This window comes from Magallana gigas, chromosome 6 (assembly GCF_963853765.1).
Source record: "Magallana gigas chromosome 6, xbMagGiga1.1, whole genome shotgun sequence".
NCBI classification, from domain to species: Eukaryota; Metazoa; Mollusca; class Bivalvia; order Ostreida; family Ostreidae; genus Magallana; species Magallana gigas.
Window position 1 is genome coordinate 23,255,427 of NC_088858.1, and position 20,933 is coordinate 23,276,359.

General features: G+C 32.7%; 1 protein-coding gene and 1 long non-coding RNA gene across 2 annotated transcripts; one reads left to right on the forward strand and one right to left on the reverse strand.

The window, feature by feature from the left end:
• Positions 1–1,168: 1,168 nt before the first annotated feature.
• Positions 1,169–9,469, reverse strand: LOC117689282 (uncharacterized). The gene is made up of 3 exons (XR_010714674.1): positions 9,356–9,469; positions 5,248–5,327; positions 1,169–1,498 (listed from the first exon to the last, which is right to left on the reverse strand). It is a non-coding gene; the product is annotated as an uncharacterized lncRNA (long non-coding RNA).
• LOC105330093 (CWF19-like protein 2) lies at positions 9,034–20,537 on the forward strand. The gene is made up of 18 exons (XM_066087662.1): positions 9,034–9,174; positions 10,026–10,136; positions 12,012–12,116; positions 12,535–12,642; positions 12,949–13,065; positions 13,308–13,517; positions 13,800–14,412; positions 14,535–14,719; positions 14,910–15,116; positions 15,616–15,690; positions 16,108–16,173; positions 16,607–16,721; positions 16,835–16,911; positions 17,170–17,286; positions 17,671–17,826; positions 18,169–18,249; positions 18,777–18,878; positions 19,936–20,537. Exons 1-18 carry the CDS (start codon positions 9,085–9,087, stop codon positions 20,068–20,070), a joined length of 2,670 nt encoding a protein of 889 aa, XP_065943734.1. The 5' UTR covers positions 9,034–9,084; the 3' UTR covers positions 20,071–20,537.
• Positions 20,538–20,933: the final 396 nt, after the last annotated feature.

Below are 20,933 nucleotides of genomic sequence, written 5' to 3' on the forward strand. Positions count from 1 at the left end.
TCATATGATTAAGGTGGTATATGGAACATCTGTTGATATTAATGTGGATAAAAGTACAATATTTACATTCTACGGTGTTTTTCCATTAAATTCCGTGATGTTTAAATGCCTCTAAATGCAACGCCTATTCACTGCGTATGAATTTACGAGTAATTTACATAAGTAGTTCTCATACAGTGATTTCTATGTTATCGGTTAAAAAATGCATTTCACGAATGTTGTCAAAACACCATGTTTTATAATTATTCAACAAAAAAGTTGACTTTATTGTTAAAAGCAACATTTCAAGAGTTATTTATCATGGATTATATTTTCATGCTCGACGATCTCATCTCAACAGTCTATATGAAAACCAGTTTAAACCGCTTTTACAAAACAGCTGTTCTTGCTGTTACTTATTCACTCCCTCCGTGATCTGCACTTTATATCGATTTATTTAAGTAAAGAATTGATTTCTTCAGTAAGGGAATGTAAATATAAGCATTAAATGATTTATTTTTGACGTCGTCGTGTCAATAACTGCCGTCAGGTGAGCAGACAAATTATCATAACGCGCTAACGCGCGTTATTCAATTTGCCTGCTCACCTGACGGCAGTTATTGACACGACGACGTCAAAAATAAATCATTCAATGCTATATTATAATCAAAATACTTTCACCGTTTCAAAATTTTTTAAATTTTGCAATATTTGGCCAAAAAATATTTAAATATCTTTTAATTTTTTTTTTGAAAAGTAAAAATTTAGTATAAACGCCAGAACATGACTTAAAGATTCGTAGTTAGCGCTTTAATCCAATGCGTCACGATCTTAGGTAAAACTTTCGGGAAAGAAAATTTTGTTTATGCTTTTTTTTATTGTAGATTTTTTTCGATCGGAAGTGCATCACAATATGGAGGTGTCGCAGACCACCTTAAAACAATTTAATATCTTCGATCGAACTGGGGTTTTTTTTAGCAACTGGAATGAACATTTCCAATCTGATCAACATTGTTATTTCTATTGTACACCTGTGAGGATGATTTTGTATATTCTGCTCTTTTCGATGGTACTCGCACTATATGCCGATCGAATAAAATGGAAAATCTTTGCAGTTCAAATTTTGTACTGTATTTGATCAGCAACATACATGTATATATGTGAAACAACTAAAAAATGCAAGAAAAAATTCCAATTCGTCAGTAATTTATTTAATCATTGTCTTTCTCCGAACCTTTTCCAAACAAACCGCCGCACCTTTTGCAGACGATCGCTACACTTCCTCCAATAACGGCAGCAACTACTACCACCATACCAACGGTGATGTACTCCCATCCCGGAAGTCCGAGCAGTTTCCGGTCTAAGCCTGTTTTCTCTAAGCCTGTTTCCTGGAGATCGATTTGTGGGGTAGTTGATGAGCACATATCTTCTTCCGTATCCTCACCCCCGAGACAGTCATCATTTTCAATCATATTTCTCAGAGGGTCCAATTGCTGTTGTCGTATTTCTTCTTTGTTATCTATATGGATATCAGACTTGTCATTTTGTTGTTTTCATTTATTAAAACAATCAATCTAATTAAAAGTAGACCTTTCATCTCGCTTTCTGTTAGTATATGGATACCGCTCGTGAAAGGTCCCTGGCACTTCGTTATAAGCGTGTTGTATGTTGATAATTTAGATTTCCAATTTTTTTCTAGGTGGTGACTTATTGTAAATTTTGATTATTATGTTATTTCGTGGGTGTGATTTCATATTTGGAAACATTGCTGTGCAAAAACGCTCACCTAATGAATTTCAAATTAACAAAAATCCCCAAAATATTTCAATCCTCTTGAAATTTGCGTTTTTACAGTCATGTAGTTTTCCATTGATGAAAAAATAATTCTATATTTTAAAGGGATATGCTCACGATTTTGGTTAAATTCTAAAAAATTTTTTTTGCTTTTGTTTTTTTTTGTGGTTGCTTTTATTATTTACAATGCCTTAGGAATGCATTTCAAATGAACAAATGAAATTTGAGAGTCAGTCGTTCAGTTATAAGCAAGATATAGCGCTCACAATTCTTTGTCATGTAAACAAGGCTCGTGCCCTGTTTTTTGTTTACATAGGTTCAATATACCAGTAAAAAATCTTTTTCAAGCTTTGGGTATTTTTCTATTCATTTTAAGCATAATTAATAACAACTCCTAACGTTCAGCATATTCGTTGTAGGTCTAAAACTGGAATTTTCTTATCAACATTTAAAATGTAAACAAATTTTGGTTTACATAGCAAAGAATTATAAGCTCTGTAACTCGTTTAAAACTCAACGAATGACACTCAAGTATCGGTTGCATATTAAAAATGCCTTACTGAAGCTTTGGAAACATTAAAATTGGAAAAATAATTTATGACCAAAATTGTGACCATGCCTCTTTAAATCTGATAAACTCAGATAATAATAATATCATATCAAATTCATACATTATATTATCCTAACTTGTCGATTAACCCACGTGAAATTTGTTTGAAATTGTATCTTTAACTGTATATAAAATGATCATATGAAATTATATCAAAACAAATAGATTACAACAGTTTTTAAACATATAATGCAATAGACGGGTTTTCATTTTCAACTTGTTTATCATATCATGAATACGATCACAATTTTTTTTCATCAGTGACCCGGCTTGTTTAAACGTTCCTTTCTTGGCCTACAACCTACGCATTATACATCCACCAAGCATGATTCCCTCTATTTCCTACGGAAATTGATGATAATTTGCAGTTGTATCGAAACTGACAAGACAGAAATTAAACGATTCAGTTCTTACCAGTTTATTGATCAGTCGAAACCTTCAGCAGCCTAAGAAAAATCACAGACCGCACAAAAAAAAATCATGATGATATCAGACTCCAATTCGCATATAAGGCGACTTGGCTATTTCTTTTATCTAATGTAAATGTACTGGTGAACATTTAATATAATTTATTTACATTAAAATATACTTACCCTTTATAAACAAATCGTTAATTTAAAAGAAAGATATAAATATAAGCAATAAAATGCTTTCTTCAATGATTAATTAAGGTAATGTAATAATTAAGCGATCATAGAAGATAAACGATTACATAACCCGCCATTCATACATGTATCCCATATAGATAACCAAAGAAAAAATATTGCTTAAATAATTAGTTGTTCGAAAAAATATACAATTTTAACAATTTAAGAATGGCCCATGTTCCAGATCGATAACTATTTATCAATGCGAGGTTAATTTTGAATTTCAAATAAAATAGCTGACTTTGATCTGAGCCATTTTTGTCAAACTTTAATATTCTTAATCTTTGAAAATCTCGAAGATAATATCTCATTCGGAACATATGTGCGGGGTCTGAAGTCTGGATTATTTGAAAGAGATAAACCACGCTCATAAGTACTTATCTTGACCAAAAATTTATTGCATTCGTGACCTTTTATATATATACCTAATTATTAACTACTCCTATGTATAATTTGTCTTTGCTAGAATCTATGTAACACACCTTAATACATTATGTAAATAATGATAGATTAAAAAAAAATCTTATTTATACGATTATTATTCAATATCTACCAAATCTCAAAAATAAGAAAAAAAAAATATACACATGTAATATTGCGGGGTTTCTTACTATTTTTGCCACTACTCAAATATCAATTGCCAGATGCGTACGTTCAATCTTTAAAATGTTTAGAGGCATGAGATATTTTTTTGAAAGATTTAAGAATTGTTTTAATTGTAGATTTCTTGCGTGTACGCCATCGTCATGTACATCCTCGAGTCAAACATTATAGTCACGCCTTTTGAAATTCACGCACAAACCAATTCCTTTCTGGGATAAACATTTTATTTCCAAAACTGAGGTGCTTCCTAGGTAAGTTATATTCTTATAATTTTTATATTTATAAATCTCACGAATTAACGAAAAATATTATCTAATATTCATTTTGTATTGGCCGATATTTTAAGCTAAAAAATGTTATTTTAACGTAAATCAAATCACACATTTATAATACTAATTCATTTTGTTGTGTCTTGAAATCGGTAAAACTTAATATTTTGTCAAAAATTCATTTTATTTTTTTTGAAAAATTTATATCAATAAATTGGAAAAAAGTATAATGACGAATCGGGTTACAACCGCCATGTTGCTGTCTATTATTTGCTTCTTGCCGACCACAGACATATAAACGACACTCATGTGACGCGTTTTATCCAATGAAGTTTCAATATTTTATTCCTAGTCAAAACACTAACGGCATAAAATTAATGGAATTTGGATCTTTGTTAAAAGTATTAAAGCGTTAATTAGTTCCATCAGTATATTTTTGTAATAATTTTCAATTTTAAAAGATAGGTCATTTAAATTCTGCATATAGTCAGCCACATGTGAATATAAAAACCTTTAAAATCAATCCACAACTTGTCAATACAATCGCCGTATGTAGGTATGTATATAAGTTGGTAGATGAAAATAAAGCCAGATTTTCTTTTGAAACAGCGGTCATGCAATTAAAATTGGGGTAATATTTTTGATGAGGTTATAACTGTCTGAGTCGTTGGAAGCTTCGCATAACGTCGTTTTTATTTAAACAATAGAATGCTTTCTTTGATGATTCATTCAGTATATGAAGGTAGCGACATTGCAGAAAATTATATTCACTAGTAACTCGCGTCAGCGGGTTATGTTAATTTTTTCTGCAATGATTGCTTCCTTCATAAACCGCATGAATCATCAAGGAAAGCAGGCATGCAGCTCTATATGAAAAAATAAATAAATATTAGGAAAATCCCAAATTTAAAAAGTGAAATATGATTATGGAATTTTTCTTTATTAGTTAATAGCTTAACAAATCATATCTAATAAATTGAGAAAACGGGTGACATCCGCAGAAAAAAATATCAACATCCATGGTTTCATGCACCAGAAAGACCCAAAAAAAATCTAAATCAGAGTAAAAAATTGGATGGTTCCCTTACTAAATAATAGTTTCTAGCTATCAACATATCATATATTAAAACTTTAAGAAGGTGTGATGGTTAATTTGTTGACTATCCAGACTCCTTAAACTTATGTTACATTTATGAGATTACCCACCCCCCCCCCACCCACCCATCGATATAATAAAGCCTCGCAACAAAATGTATTTAAAAATGGTTACGTAAATAAAGCTATATTTAACACTCGTGGAACGTGATATCGTCTTCATTTTTTTTTATTTCGAATTAATTCTTACCTTGACTTAAAGACCCTGGGAGTGTCCGAGTCCATAAACATGGAATAAGCATGTACATTAAAAACAATGTCAAGTAAACCCTAGGAAGATAATACCAAACAGTCAGCATTTTAATGATATTCTTTATGTATATTATTCCTCTAATTTAGTTCACATCTGAGGTTGCTACCATGCATGTGCAAAGATGACTTAACAAATCCCCGTTTTTGATATTCAAATTTTTTTATTATTTTCTATCTAAACAAGATTCTATTTATGACCTCTTATGTAAAATTCCTTTTGCAGTGGGGAATAATTACATTACATAATAAGAAGGTATAAAACGTAAGATGTGTAATTTTGTGGAATAACAAACACTGAACATGTCTGAATCATCTTAAAGCGTATATTTAAACATCCTAGAAAAGTAATGAAAGAGTATTCATTCAACATTAAAGCAATATGAGCTGCAATTTTCATGCTATTTTTTTTTTTACGGAAATGTTATTTACTACTAAAATGACAAAAAATATCATTGTTTGTGAATTGAAATCTTTCTTCTGGCAAAGATTAATGTTTTTTTTTCAAAATCACATTTAATATAACATATAAAAAATTAAGATCAATTCTATGTTAGAATCAAAATTCGGTGGCCACGCATAGTCACGGATGTTCTTCATACTTGACAATTTGAGTGACTTTGGTGAGTAAAAGAGCCTAACACCATTTGTTTGTTGCTATGTGGTACCGTTGCCATGGTAACCGAGGGTAAAGATGTAAAAATGGCATTTTAATAATTATTTGAGAACATATTGGGAGTAATGTGCAGAACTTGGGGTTTCCAGGGTAGAATATATTATTAAAAATAGTTGCCATTTTTCAAAAGAAAGAAAAAAGTTAATGGAGAAATGCATATTTTTAGTGTGTTTCCATGGTTACTAAACAGAAATTTTAAATTCTGGTTTTTTTTTCATCTAATTTGAATAAAAAGTGCAAATTTTCGAATTGTTGGTAAACACTATTATGATTGTGCAGTTAAAAATTCAAATATGAAAATTTAGCACCGTTGCTATGGTAACAAGCTTAAAAATAAGGAAAATTATAATATTTTTAGGCAAATTTAAATGGATATTATTCACGTATAATAAATAAATCTATAAAATCAAATGGTGAGAAAAAATAAAGTATGTCCTTAACTTTAATGACACTTTGAAATTTTCTAAAAATAACTGCCGTTGCTATGGACTTTTTAAAATGTAAGAATTTCTGCGTAATCTTTGACGCAAATTAATTTTCCATAGCAACAACACTTCTGTGTTGCATAACAAAGCTTTTTGTGGTGTATAATGAAAATTTAGATATATTTTTACAAGTTCCAACTAAAACAATTGCAAATAAATTCTAAAATCAGGGGTGAAAGCATATCAAAATCATCTTTAATTTCTCAGTTTTTCTTAATTTTTGGCCTTGATGCTATAGCAACGGATGTCAATTTTCATGATGAAATATATATTGCATGGACATTGATATGGATGTAAACAAAATTAAGAGTTTCCCATTTCGGCTTATTAAAAAACCGCAGAAAACTGATTTTAAAAATTCGTAACGGTTTCCATGGTAACATTTTAAAAGTATTGGTTTCTCCATCAATTTTCTTATATAATTATAGACTTAAAAATAGGAAAAAGGCTGTTTTATGTGTTTGATAGTTTACATAAGTGGGCAAAACCTTCTAATATGGCTTCAAAGTAGGTAAGTTTTGCTATTTTCCCATCTTTAGCCTCGATTACCATGGCAACGGTTACCCCCAGCAACCAAATTTTAGTGGGTTTTTTGTGTTTTATACCTAGGTGTGCCAATGTATGAAATATAAGGAAAATTGGTGACTATGCGTGGCCAGACCCTTTTATAAATCATCGATTCTTACATAGAATTGATCTTAAGTTACATGCAGTCTTATCATACTAGCAGGTTTTTGCAGCAAAATAAAATTCTAAAAATTACAACTCATATTGCTTTAACTATATCATCTCTGACTTGGTTACAATGCAAAATATATTAATATATACTACTGTATGTTTATGTGTATGAATGCCGACCCATCTTGCAGATTTTGATCGATAAAAATTTAAGAAAAGTATAAATAAAACTCTTACACTTTATAATGTTCCATGCTGTCCGGCAGAAAACTCTATATTAGTGAATTGATCTTTAATAGTAATATGGACATAGGAAATATCGATTTTTTATTTCAAATTGAATCTTTAGAAGATTTTGTTAAAGCCTAACAAATGTTCTTCAACACAGTTTCTTTATGATGAAAATTCCAACGAAACGAATATTAATTCAGTTTGTCTTACACATTTAATAGTGACCAATCTGTAATTGTCAGACTGCCAGTTTTAAATTAAATATTCGTCCAATCTCGGCGAAAGGGTAATTGCCGAAAGACTGTGCGGCAATCACATACAAGGACGTGCATTTGTAGTGATCTCTAAGCCTACACAAAGCAACCTTCAATTGATAAGAATAAGAATTAAAACAACAAAAGACATGGAAACCTTTTGGCAATACAAAGAGAAAAATGACCAAACAAGTGTCCCTTTTGACTAAACTAATCACTCCGTTCAAGATTGCGAACCTTAAAAGCGTCCTAAGATGGAATCTACACATTCTCTACAACAATGAAAGAATGGAAGACGTTGTACATGATTTTGAAGATCAATCGATTGTGTTCCGATGCCAAATGTTGTAATGTTTGTGCAAGCAAAACACTGACACGGACAGATTCATATAACAGCACCGTTTCTGGCATTAAGAGGGCTAAATGGCCGTGGCCATTTTATACTACATATTGGTCTCCTCTAGAGAAAGAGCTCTATATGAAAATATAGGGAAATGCCAAAATTTAAAAGATCAATATAATTTTGGAATTCTTTATCAAATAATAGTTTATAGATTGACAAATCATATCTAATAAATAGATTGGGAAAACAGGTGACATCCGATGAAAAATCAACAACAATCGTTCGATCCACGTACCAGCAAGACACCCCCCCCCAAACAAAAAAAATGGAGAGTCCGACGGTGAACATAGATTTCATCAACCTTACTCAGTTAGTGGTCACTAATGAGAAGATATTACAGCAGTAAATATTGACCCTGATCTTGCATTGGACGAAAATGGGGAAGAAAAGCAAGGAAAGGTTCTGATGGCACAGACTCAAATCATTCAGACCAGATGGCACGAGGAAGGGATTGGTTGTCCCGAAAAACTGACAATTTTATTTTGTCGTGTCGTTGGCCATTTTTTGTGCATTATTTATATTCACTGTGGCTTCTTGTGTATATATCTTTATGTTAGATTCAACACTGCTAAGTGTTGTTGGTTTTATTTATTGCTTATATTTTTTATTTTGCTAATAATTCTTTTGTATTCTCAGATTCACTTGTATCTTTGACTTATTTTATTAAAAAATCTCCGCCAACCCTGGTACATTATTTCTAATTTTGTTTTGTGAACATGAACTATTACCACCATTCATTTAAATTCCGTTGATTTTGATTTTTTTCCTTGAGTTTTCTTTTTGTTTTCTTTAAAACGTTTTCCTTGGTTTCCTGTTATAGAAAACAATAATTTTGGTCTTACACTGCGGCCTCAGCTGCAAATTATTCAACTGCTGCACAGGTTACAATTTTTACTTTATTCCACATATGTGGATATTCATGAATATTTATTTCACGATGAGCGAGACAAGAAAAATAACTTATTGAGTTACTCGAATTATACATCGAAAAGGTTGTCTAAAACATTGCCTATTTGAATAATTTTACCTTAAATGACAGAAGAGCTTCGAAATGGACTCGGGGATTGCCTTTCGAAGTTCACGTGAAATAAAGAAAGAACGAGAGGAAAAAAGGACTGCTAGAGAAAAAGTGTTGAATCAAGTAAGTAAATTGGGTCACATTTATTTTTTGTTCGAAACTTTTAAAAAGCCTTAACAAAAACGAGGAAATTCGAAATGATAGTATATTAGAAGATAATTTGCCATGTTTTGAATGTTTTCTGTTGTTTACAGCCTACATGTTTACATTAAAGTTGGATACAATTGAATATTCAGTTACTTACTGTCTGATATCGTTCATAAAATGTAAAAGTGGGGGCCCCTTTGGTTGCAGGTCCAGTACAATCAGTCACTAAGTTTTGCTACAAACACACTTTACAAAAGTTATGTCCCTTGACCCCAATCTTTTAGGGAAAACCATAGTCCATAGGTTTCTCGCTTTAGTCTTAATAGTTTAGAGGTTTGTAACTTTGTCATTTGACAATAAAATTCCGTAAACGTTGTGTATTTTGGTTGACCCAGGATGGGGCAACCCACACAGATTTTATCACAGGACCCCCAAATATTTGGTAGCATAAAGAAGGAAAATGTTTGGTTTTCCCCTTTTGACCTTTGAGTTGACCTTGCAAAGGGAAATAACATTTGAAAAGTGTGGATTGGACTATTTCTTACATGTTATATGTATATGGTATATATAGCATTGCATATATATTGCTGTAACTAAATCAAACTTTTTTCATAAATGAGCATTTGTACAAATATTGCACTTTGATGCAGTAGTAATTTTCATCTTTGATCTGAAAACAAATGATACCAGTCCTTTTTATAAGTATACAAAGTACCTTTAGTTAGCTTTTGGCAACTTGAAGTCATTTATTAATACATACATGAATATGGTCCATGACAGTGGGTCTTATTTTATTACTCTAGCTATTAAATTTATCAAAATTTCAGGCTAAAACTCAATATGAACGTGAGGAAAGAAAGAGAGAACAAGCCAAAGCTCGAGGGGAAGATACTTGGATGTTGCCATCCTTAGAAAAGCGCATTGAGAAAGACAAAGAGGTTTGTTCATTTGTTTAATAAATTATTAAATTTTAACAAATTTTCTTTCACAAGTTTGTAAAGAAAAAAAATCACTTGTAATTATGAAAACTTATTCTTATAAATGTAATTTATGATTTTCAATTGAAAATTATTCTTTTGTTATTTACTCATATGTTGATTCACATGTATATATTTCATAAAATGAAAATCTGTATGTTATTATTTATTCAGAAATTCAACCTTGGGCAATACAGCCCATCAATTTACAATTATTCACATATTACAATATAATATAAACAATAGACTCTTTGGGGTCTAAAATGGGGGGTGAAACCCCTGATCAAGTGTTCCACAGTTCCCACAGTTCCCAACATTACATATAATAAATTAAATGTAAAGTTGCATATCATATACAAATTGAACATACAGTTTTGAGTCAACAAGTGTTACACATAACTAAATTATGCATAGTATACAGTGGAGCCTCAGTTATCCGGACGCTTTCGTTCCCAAGTCCAATCGTCCGGATAGGTGAAGCGTCCGGATATCTGAAATATGTCTATTGTTGTCATGAATGAAAATGTATTTGTATACAATGGCTCCAAGTGTTGATACTAGGTTTTTTTGCCTTTCATACCATATAGCAACACATACTAGAGTTGTCTGTTGTTATGAACGTTTTCAGATATAAAGAACTCTGCTTTATTTTATTATTTTGTCATGAAATATTAACCAGGCAATAATGATAGCCTGTTGTTCGCAATTTTCCATTTTTTGAAAGTGATTTGGGAAGTTAGTGTGTTTATACAAGCTACTCATGAGTCTAGCACATAAAAAAGGTGTGAAACTTAATTGACAGGGGTAATCTTTGTACTGAGAAGGGTATCATCAAATTTTACCGTCCGGTTAAATGAAGCAAGATTAGTAGTAAATCAGTGTTTTGTGGTAAAAACAGACCGTCCGGATCCGGAACGCAAATTCCGGATAAATGAGACAAAATAACGTATAAAAAATCTGTTCCCAAATAAAATCGTCCGTAAACTGAAGCGTCCGGTTATCTGGCGTCCGGATATCTGAGGCCCCACTGTAGATTTATAACTCTACATATGTTAACATACAAGATAATAAATTCTTAAATACATTGAATGAGTTTCATGCAATTTGGCAATTAACTATTACGGATTAATAAAGCACATTTGATATATTTAGCAAGACCAACTAAGGTAGATTCGTGATCCGAATCCAACAACTGAAGTAATTTAAATGTACTTGGAGACTTATAATAGTACTCGCGTAAATATTTTTTTCATAAATTATAATATTTTGGACATTAAAGAATAATATAAAACTCGTCTTCAATTTGATGAATATTACAAACATCACATACTGTAAATTCCTAATTAAACGCGAGGAATTAATATCCGCGTAAAATCGCGAGAAGCATCCTTCGCGGATTTTAAAATCTCGCCATTATTTTCTGAGAGTTGAAAACTATAAGAAATAAGGAGAAAAGTTCAACGTTCGCGATTTTATATTCTCGCGATTTGGTAGAAACCAGCGGGATCGCGGAATTAAGTACTCGCGTAATATAAGGAATTTACAGTAATCGAGCCTGCCTGCTCTAACCTTGGTATTCACTGCTTGTATTCAGGTAGATAATATATATTTCTGTTAAAGGTCAAGGGTCAAGAAGATTTTTTTTTTATTCATGAAATATACTTTTATATCTTGAATAACAGAATTGACAGTACCCCGGTAATTCTACAAAGAAAAATATGCATGTACTAGACTAGTTGATTTCCAAGGCATAAGAAAGAAAAATTATTTAAAACTACATGTAATAGCTACAGGAAATTGAAGAAATGCTTTGTATTTTATTTTCATTTGCAACAGCATTATGAAAAATCAAAAAAACACAAAAAAGAAAAGAAGAAAAAGAAAAAAAGTAAGAAAAAGAAGAAGAAAGCAGAAAAGGATGATTCTTCTTCTTCAAGTGAGGTATGTACATGTACAGTGTGTATCATTGGAATATTCAATGATTGTATTAAATAATAAAATTAAGTTACAGTGAACGTGCCAGGGATGATTAATATGATTAACAGAATAAGGAATTCTTTCAATATTATAATGTGATCAAATACGGTTGACGGGGAACAAATCCAATAAAGCTCAAAGGGCTTTATGATCGATTTGATCATTTTCTATCGTATTTGATCACCTAATGATATTCAAAGTATGAATCTTTATTAGTTATGTTCATTTTATTTCCTGTAATATTTGTTATTTATTATTAAGGAATTCATAATGTCTGATAAGTTTAAACTGATAATATGTTTTGAATGAGTGAGGGGGGGGGGGGGATAAGACTGACCTAGATACCACGATAGATAAACAAGAATTGTATTTCTGTTAACAGGAAGAATCAGACGAGGCAGCAATGTGGATTGAGAAATCTGCAGCACAGGTTACAGTGGATGACAAAGGACAAGACAGCAGGCCTGTAGTTAAAGGACCACAATTACAGGTATGCTCCTTAAAAAAAGGCTTCAAGGCTGTTTTAATTAAGTATTGATTGAATGATTGTTTGCTTCAGTAAGAATAGCAAAACAATGATCAATGATTTCAAGTTTACTATGGAAAACCCTATGTATAACCAAATATGGATTTTTTTTTTAAAAGGTCATATTGAAAGTTTATGTAAAAAATTTTAAGTTTAATAGCAAAAACTACAATCTAATTGTTAGAGATGATGTATAATAAGTTGATTAAACTTAATGAGAGAAAATCAGTGGTATACAAATGACATACAGTGCTGCATTTCTTGTTTCAGAGAGACAGTTGGATGGAAGCTCCACTAGACCTGATTCCAACCATCACTCGTAAAGAGATAAGAGATGCCCAGAAAGCAGAAAATCAAGAGGACGAGAAGAAGGTTATGGTAGATCAAGTGAGTGTTTGTGTGTGAGTATGAAGAGGCCAGACTTCATAGATATATTTATACATAGATGTTATTGAAGTCACATGACCGCCATGCTCATATTTTCCTTCATGACCATATACTGGAATCGGGCTGTACTGAATCTTTCACAAAATTTAATTATTTAGAAATGGAATAAAAAGTTGAATTTCGTCTTGTGAACAAGTACATTTCTGAACTAATGACAAGAGTGTATGATTTTGATTTCACAGTTAGGACAGCATGAGAGGGAGTTGAATCCTTACTGGAAGGAAGGCGGTACTGGTTTACCGGAGGAGAATGTGACACAGAAGAAGGCCAGTGCCCCTCATGCCGTGGGAGATGGGGGATTCTCTTGGATGAAGAAGGCATACGGCAGGTGTGTAGAACAGGCCAAGGAGGAAAACAGGACTTTGGAAGATGTGGCAATTGAGAAATATGGGGTAAGTAGGATTATTTGCCTCGGTCGTAAATAATCTTGTATTGTATTCATACGTCTTGAATAACACTATGAGGGAGAGACAGATATTTAGAACAAAGGTAATGTCTTCCAAAGCACTCATCAGTATAAGGTTGTTAAAGAAAGGGACTTTTCTGGTATTTATACATGTTTTTATACATGTATCTGGTATAGAAAAAAGCGAATAAACTGTTTAAATGACAAAATCAAAATTTAAATTTTATACATAAAATTTCTGCTGATTACACTGAAAATAAATTTTCAGTCACTACAAAAATTGGAATCAATGTTAAAGTCAGCAGAAAAGGCTTACAAAGAAATCACCAGGGGAAAGGAAAAGGAAGGTTACCGGAGAGATGTAGACAGTAGGAGAGAGAGGTTCATGAAACCGGGAGAAAGTGACAGAGGAAGACGAGGGGGGTTTATGAGGCCCTCTGATGATAATGATAGTGGTTATAATAGACAGAGATATTCTGAATCAGGTGGTAATGATTCAAGGTCAAAGAGTTGGAGGAGGGAAAGGTCAAGGTCAAGAGAAAGAAGGAGGTCCAGATCCAGAGAAAGAGGGAGATCAAGAGAAAGGGATAGGTCAAGGTCAGGATCAAGGGAGAAAAGGTCAAGGTCAAAGGAGAGGATTTCATTTAGATCAAGAGATAGTGAAAAGGGTTTTTCAGACAGATTAAAAAACCGCTTCATGAGACCAGGGGAAGGCAACTCATATGCAAGTGATAATAGGGAGAGAGTGAGATCTGCTGCACCTGCATGGAAGAAAAAAGAATTCCATAAGCCAGAATCTCCTGAAAGAGAAGAAAGGGACATGAAAAGGTCTTCAAAAGAATCAAAGAAGAGAGGGTATTCAGAGTCATCATCTTCAACAGGTACATTTATAGGAAAATTGATATTTTATATGAAATACATGTATTTAAAGATTGATATCTTAAACTATTATATGTATGTCTTGTGCTTAAAAATCCAACAATGAACATGAATCAAAATTAAGATTCAAGTTCTGAAGAGGATAGTGAGTCTGATAAAGAAAAAGAAAATGTTGCTGAGGCAGGGGGGAGTGGTGGTGGTGAGAGGACAAAAGAGGAGAGTGAAGAGGAAGAGGTGGTCCTCCTCTCAGAGAAGGAGATGAATCAACTCGGGGCCAAAATAGTCAGGGCAGAGATCATGGGAAATACTGTGAGTTCTCATTAGCATCATGTGCTTTAGATTATGAGGAAGTTTTAATTTGAACTTTAGGATTTTTTTTATCTTGATCAGTTTCTCATTTATTAAGTTGTGGTTAAAAGGCCTTGAATGTAAGAGAATTACTGTAAGAAGAATTTGAAATATATTGATGTGTAATATTAATTAATATCACAACTTATAGGAACTTGCGACAAAATTGAAAGAACAACTCGAGAAAGCTCGAGAAAATAATGAAAAATACAAAGAGGCAAGGCCACCCGGTGGAGAGAACAAAAAAGAAGAAAATGTGGTGGTGCTGGCAAGAACAGGTGCCTCGGGGATAGCCCGCCCTGTGGCTGACCGGGAGCACGAAGCACAGAGAGGCAAACGACGGAGGAAGAAGGAAAAGGTAAGATGAAATACAGATGGAATTAACATGTACTTCTGTCAACAGGCAAGCTTAGTTATTTTGGACTGTTGAAAAAAAATATGGGCTGAAAAAAGGCTAGAGACATTTATAACAAAATGGTTGAGCATGGCTGAGAAAAGTCTTGTTTAAGATATTTGTGTTAAAATTTATACATGTAACAATGTTTCGAGATTTTTTAGTTCAATTAAAAAAAAAAAAAGAAGGTTTTTAGAACTTCCAACTCATTTTATTTTAGACGATATAAATACTGATTAGTTTGATAACAGGTAGAAAAATGTGTAGATTCTTGCTTCTTTGCCTTATTTTCTTAAAGGGAAGTTGCTCTTTAAATTGATATTGAAATGTTTTTGTCAGTGACCAAGATTAGGCAATGTTTAGCAGCTGTATCAAGGTTAATACCGGGTATTCATCTAATAAAACTACATATACATGTACTAAGTAACTAGAAATTTTATTTCGTGTATTGTCACTCTTTTAGGTTACCACACATGGAAAATCAGGAGAGAGGGAGAGATATTTTGCAGATGATGACAGATTTGATCTCAAACAAATGGTAAAAGAATTTGCTTATTGTATAGAATCTGAATTTTGGTTTCCCTGGACTTGTATATACAGTAAAACACGCTTATAACGAAGTCCCAGGGACGGCCAATTTAACTTCGTTATAAGCGTAATTTGTTATATCCGTCAAGTTTACAACATGAAATAGACACTTGGGGAATGAAGTTCACTTCGCTGTAAGCGTCAATTCATTATAAGCGTGTTCGCTATAACCGTGTTTTACTGTACATTGAAATAAAAATTTATTGAAGATAACGAATGAATTTACTATCAAAAGTATTTTGACCATAAAAAAATATACTTTTGTGGACACTCAGAAAAGGTTTTGTTTTCTTTACTTTGTTGTGGTTAAATTGTAGAAATGAAACCTGATTACAGTAGGATATTTATTTATCCATATGTCTTGTAGGTTGAAAGAGAAAAGATGGGAACGGCAGAAGACCAGAATTCCATGTTTTCAAGGCTCGCAGGCAGGGTAAGTAAGGGAGGAAACTTTGTCAGTGAACTTGTCTTTCATACATTTTTCATTTTCAAGAGGAGAAATTTTGTTAATCATATTGTGTTTATTTCTTTTTTAAACAGATATTCATATTTGAATTGTAGAATGTTAAAGCAAAATGATTTTCCACATAGGTCATTATACTTGAATTTGTTTTATTCATATCTATACTGTGGAATCATTAAAATTTGTGGGGGCCAATTTTCGCGGATTGCTTAAATTTTACTGGTTCGTTGGAATGTAATTTCGTGTATTCTCCTATTCCTATAAATTGAAATATGACTTTATAACACTAATTTATTATTTCGTGGAGGATGTTAATTTGTGGATGAGAGATACCCACGAATTACATGAACATTGAACCACCACGAAATCTAATGATTCCACAGCATTGGAATTTTACTTTTAGAGTGTCGATAAAACCAATGATGATTTCGACTTAGATGACATGTTTGTGAGCAGAGCAAATGCAAAAGAATCCGGTGCCAAAATGGAGGAAAAAGAGCGGGCTATGGCCATTCGAGGTAATTGAAGTGTTTGAGCGGCAGGAATTATGATTAAAGTCGAGTAATTTTGTAAAGGAAAGAATAATTAAGTGATTTTTAATGAAATTGATTTTTTAATTTTTTTTTTATAGAGCACAAAAACGTCTCTGATTGCCAGATGTGTTTTGATAAAACTCCGAAGCATCTCATCATCTGTATAGGAGCTAAGGTAAAGATTCACACAATATTGATCCTTTTAGTGCTCCTTTGCTGAACTGAACTTCATTAACTTCATTAACTTGATTTCTTTATCATGGTGAAAGAAGAAGAATACAATCTTTATTTTTCCCAATGCCCATTTTCTAATCTGAATCTGATAAACTTGACAACTATGTTTAGGTGTTACATGTGATACAATTTGCAGTTATTTAGAAAAACAACAACTTTCTTTCTATTTTATTGAGGAGTGTCATTTGAATTTCTCCAGGTCTATCTGTCCCTTCCTAACAGTAAGTCTCTATGTGAGGGCCATTGTTTGATCATCCCCATGCAGCATGCTGTGTCTGGAACCGTGGTGGATGAGGATGTCTGGAATGAAATCCAGGTCAGTATGAGCAAGCTCAGTCAAACTTCCTGTGAAATCCACCAGTGAGCAATCATTATAAGAGGTGGTTTACACTGAAACTTTCTTTAAAATATAATGAAAACCACTCTACTTCAACCCTAAAGGATCTGATATTGCAGAAGTTTTAGCCACTATGGCATAACTACTAAAAAAAATAAAAAAAATTGTTTGGTACTTATTGTTTGTTAATGTGTGGGAGCATTCTCATTTTGAAATCTTTTGATACTTAAATAATGGAAAGAAAACTGTAAAGTTCAACTGTGCTTTGTATGCAAGTCTTTGATAAAAAAAAGTATAGATTTATATACCGGTACACTCAAATTTCTTTTGGAAATAGAAATATTTTTCAATGTTTGTGTGCAGGTATTTCGTAAAACACTGACCCAGATGTTTTTGGCCATGGACCAAGATGTGGTGTTCATGGAGACGTGTATGGGACTGCGGTACCATCCCCACATGTACATCGAATGTGTCCCCATGGAAAAGGAGACGGGCGATCTGGCTCCTATTTATTTCAAGGTTACCATTTTGTACTATACATGTATTTTAAACATCAACAGAATATACAATAGGTCAGCAGACAATATTATATCTCCAGTGCTGAAAGTTATCTCGAATTAAAACATTCATCCACTGTAATGCTTTTACAACAAATACACTTGTATTGGATTCACAAATATAGCCAAGTCAATTTCATTCCCTATAATCCTAAAGTTTTAAAGGAATTCATCATATATACATGTAATGAATCGTAAATGACAAATCAAAACCCTTTGTCCTGACACTTTTCTATACTTTTCTATAACCATGTTTTAATGTACATGTATAGTTACATAATTGTTGTACCAACATCTTTCACAGAAAGCCATTCAGGAGTCGGAGTCTGAGTGGTCAGACAACAAGAAACTGGTGGACCTCAGCAAAAAAGATGTCCGCAGATCGGTAAGTTATGTAAAAACAAACCCTTTTTGGAGCAATAATGGCAAATAAAGCCTGTGCCTATCCTGATTTCTGTAGTGCTAAGTGGATGACAGTCATTGACTCCCTCTAGTTGGGACACAATCCACAAGGTTAACTCCCAGTGTAAGCTAGTACCCAGTGTTGGCTGGGTGGAATGAGACAATGTACATTTAGATAAAGTGCCTTTTCCAAAGGACACTACAACCAACCACATCAAGTGTTGTTGCTAAAGGCCTATGACCTACGAGCCATGTGCTCCAATCAGATTTGTAAGGAAAGGAATAAGTGTAAAAAAATTAAGCTGTTTAGATAAGGCAGAGTTTTCCCTCATTTATAGTCTCACATACATGTATCTTACTGTACATTTACAATTTGCATCTTTTTAAACTACTGTACATGCACATATCTTGTACATGATGTAATGATACAATCCACATATTTGTTGAAAAAAAAACTTGATGATTAATGTACATTCATACCAAGTTATGTCAATCTGTTTCATCTTTCAGATCCCTAAAGGCTTTCCTTATTTTGCTGTGGATTTTGGAATGCAGGGTGGATATGCTCATGTTATTGAGGATGAAAGGCAATTCCCTAAGTATTTTGGCAAGGTATATATGTTTCTGTGTATAAAAGATATTCACATTGATTTATTGTATAACTAAACAATATGTAAAGTATATTTGTGTAGCGTTATATTGATCACATTTCATATACATATAGATATCATTACTTATGCTTACCCAAAATTGATTTAACTCAACCGTACACGCTGATTTAAGCTCCATATTTACTGAATACATGAGACCTTACTGTTCAGTATTTTAAGGACTATGTGCGGTTTTATGCATTTTTTGCCCTCAAAATTAAAGTTTTATAAAGCACTTTAAAAATAAGTGTGAAGATAGTTAGAATTATATTAAAAATAAGGGTGCAAAAGGTTATCACCACAGTGACGTCATAATGTAGAAATGACGTCATGAAGATTGCCTAATTTTGATAGATTGAGGGTATGAAGCAAAATTTGGGTGTTTTCCGATGGTTTTTCGACTGGGAAACATTGAGGGCAGGCTTGCTCAAGTACCACTTTTTAGTATAATGTGTATAATTATCTGAAGAAAAACATATGTTAAAATCTTACTTGAGCAGACCTGCGCTCTATACTTCCAAATGCAAAATTTAAAGCAAAAATGAGAATATTTTCATCCGTTTGCTTGCGGGAATAGGGTCTTAAAGTTGACGTCATAGATAAATAGCCAATGAGCAATGGTGGTTAAAATCAAGATTAAAGTGATAGGCGTCCACTGTACAATGATTTATGAAGATTTTATTTTTATAACACTATTTAAAAATTGGTTAAAATTGGGGGCAGATATTAGACCATACCGCACATAGTCCTTTCTTGAGAATAATCGTAACCATATACCGGTACATACTCAGTAGTGCAAATAAAAACCCCTCAAATATTTCCTCATGTACAGTACGTGAACTAGAGTGTTCCATTATGTTAATGGTTTCACCCTATGGTAAGCTGACAGTATGATCCCATAATTTTTATGGGTGTTGATGCCTTTTTATTTCCTCAACCTTAAGATAGCTATGTAAAATTAGAGTAAGAAAAAAAATTTCAATCAGAAAAACCTTTCTCAGTGTTTTCTATACTTGTAGGAGGTAGTGGGTGGCATGATTGACGCTGAACCCCGTCTCTGGAGGCGTCCTCAGAAAGAGGGCTTTGAGGACCAGAGGAAGAAGGTCCTCCAGTTTGCAGACTGGTGGAAGCCTTATGATTGGACCCAGAGTTAGGACAATTTCTCTGTCGGGCTTGTTTTATACAGTGCAATTAACTTCCTGATCCATTTTGTGAGTGGCATCTTGTCCCAAATACTGTGAAGCCATAATGTTTAAGATCATAGGAAGTTGTGTGTCATGTATGATATACATAGATGTTACGTGTATATCAGTGGGCACTAAAGTGTTAGATTGTGGAGATCCAGGAGTACTGTATTACATACTGTATCTACGGTAAATACAGCAAGGTGACGCATTGAATCAAACGAACATGAACTGGTTCATCCAAAGCGACTGTTTTTTTCAACCTGTTTCATCTTCATGAACAATGAACTTAACACTAAAACTTATTGCTAAATGTTGCCTGTTTTTGCTCAGATATAACAATCTCTGGGAGCAATAGAAAGAAATAGGATCTTCATCTTACACTATTTTTTGTACAAAACATGTTTTAACCATTAAAATTGAGCACATGAAGATTTTGCAGATGTGTGAGTGAGTCTACTGCGTAATAATTAGTTAACACATTCCAAAGTTGCGTTCTTTGAATGTTAAACAATTTCTGTATTTTAATCAGATTGGAAATTGAAGCAACAACCTGTTTTGAATTGATGATTTAAAATTACAGGAAATACTAAATGTGTATTATATTATTATTATTATGTATAAATAATTCAAAAAGATGAAAAAAAAACATGCAAATTTTATTTTTTACATGGCGCAAGTATAAAAAAAAACCCCAAAAAATAATTAAAAACCACAACAACAAACAAAGAAAAAATGAAGTGATAAACCCAAAACAGAAAAATAGTTGAAAAACCTTTGAAAGAAATAGCTCAAAAAACACCAAAAAATAATTAAAAACAAACAAATGACAG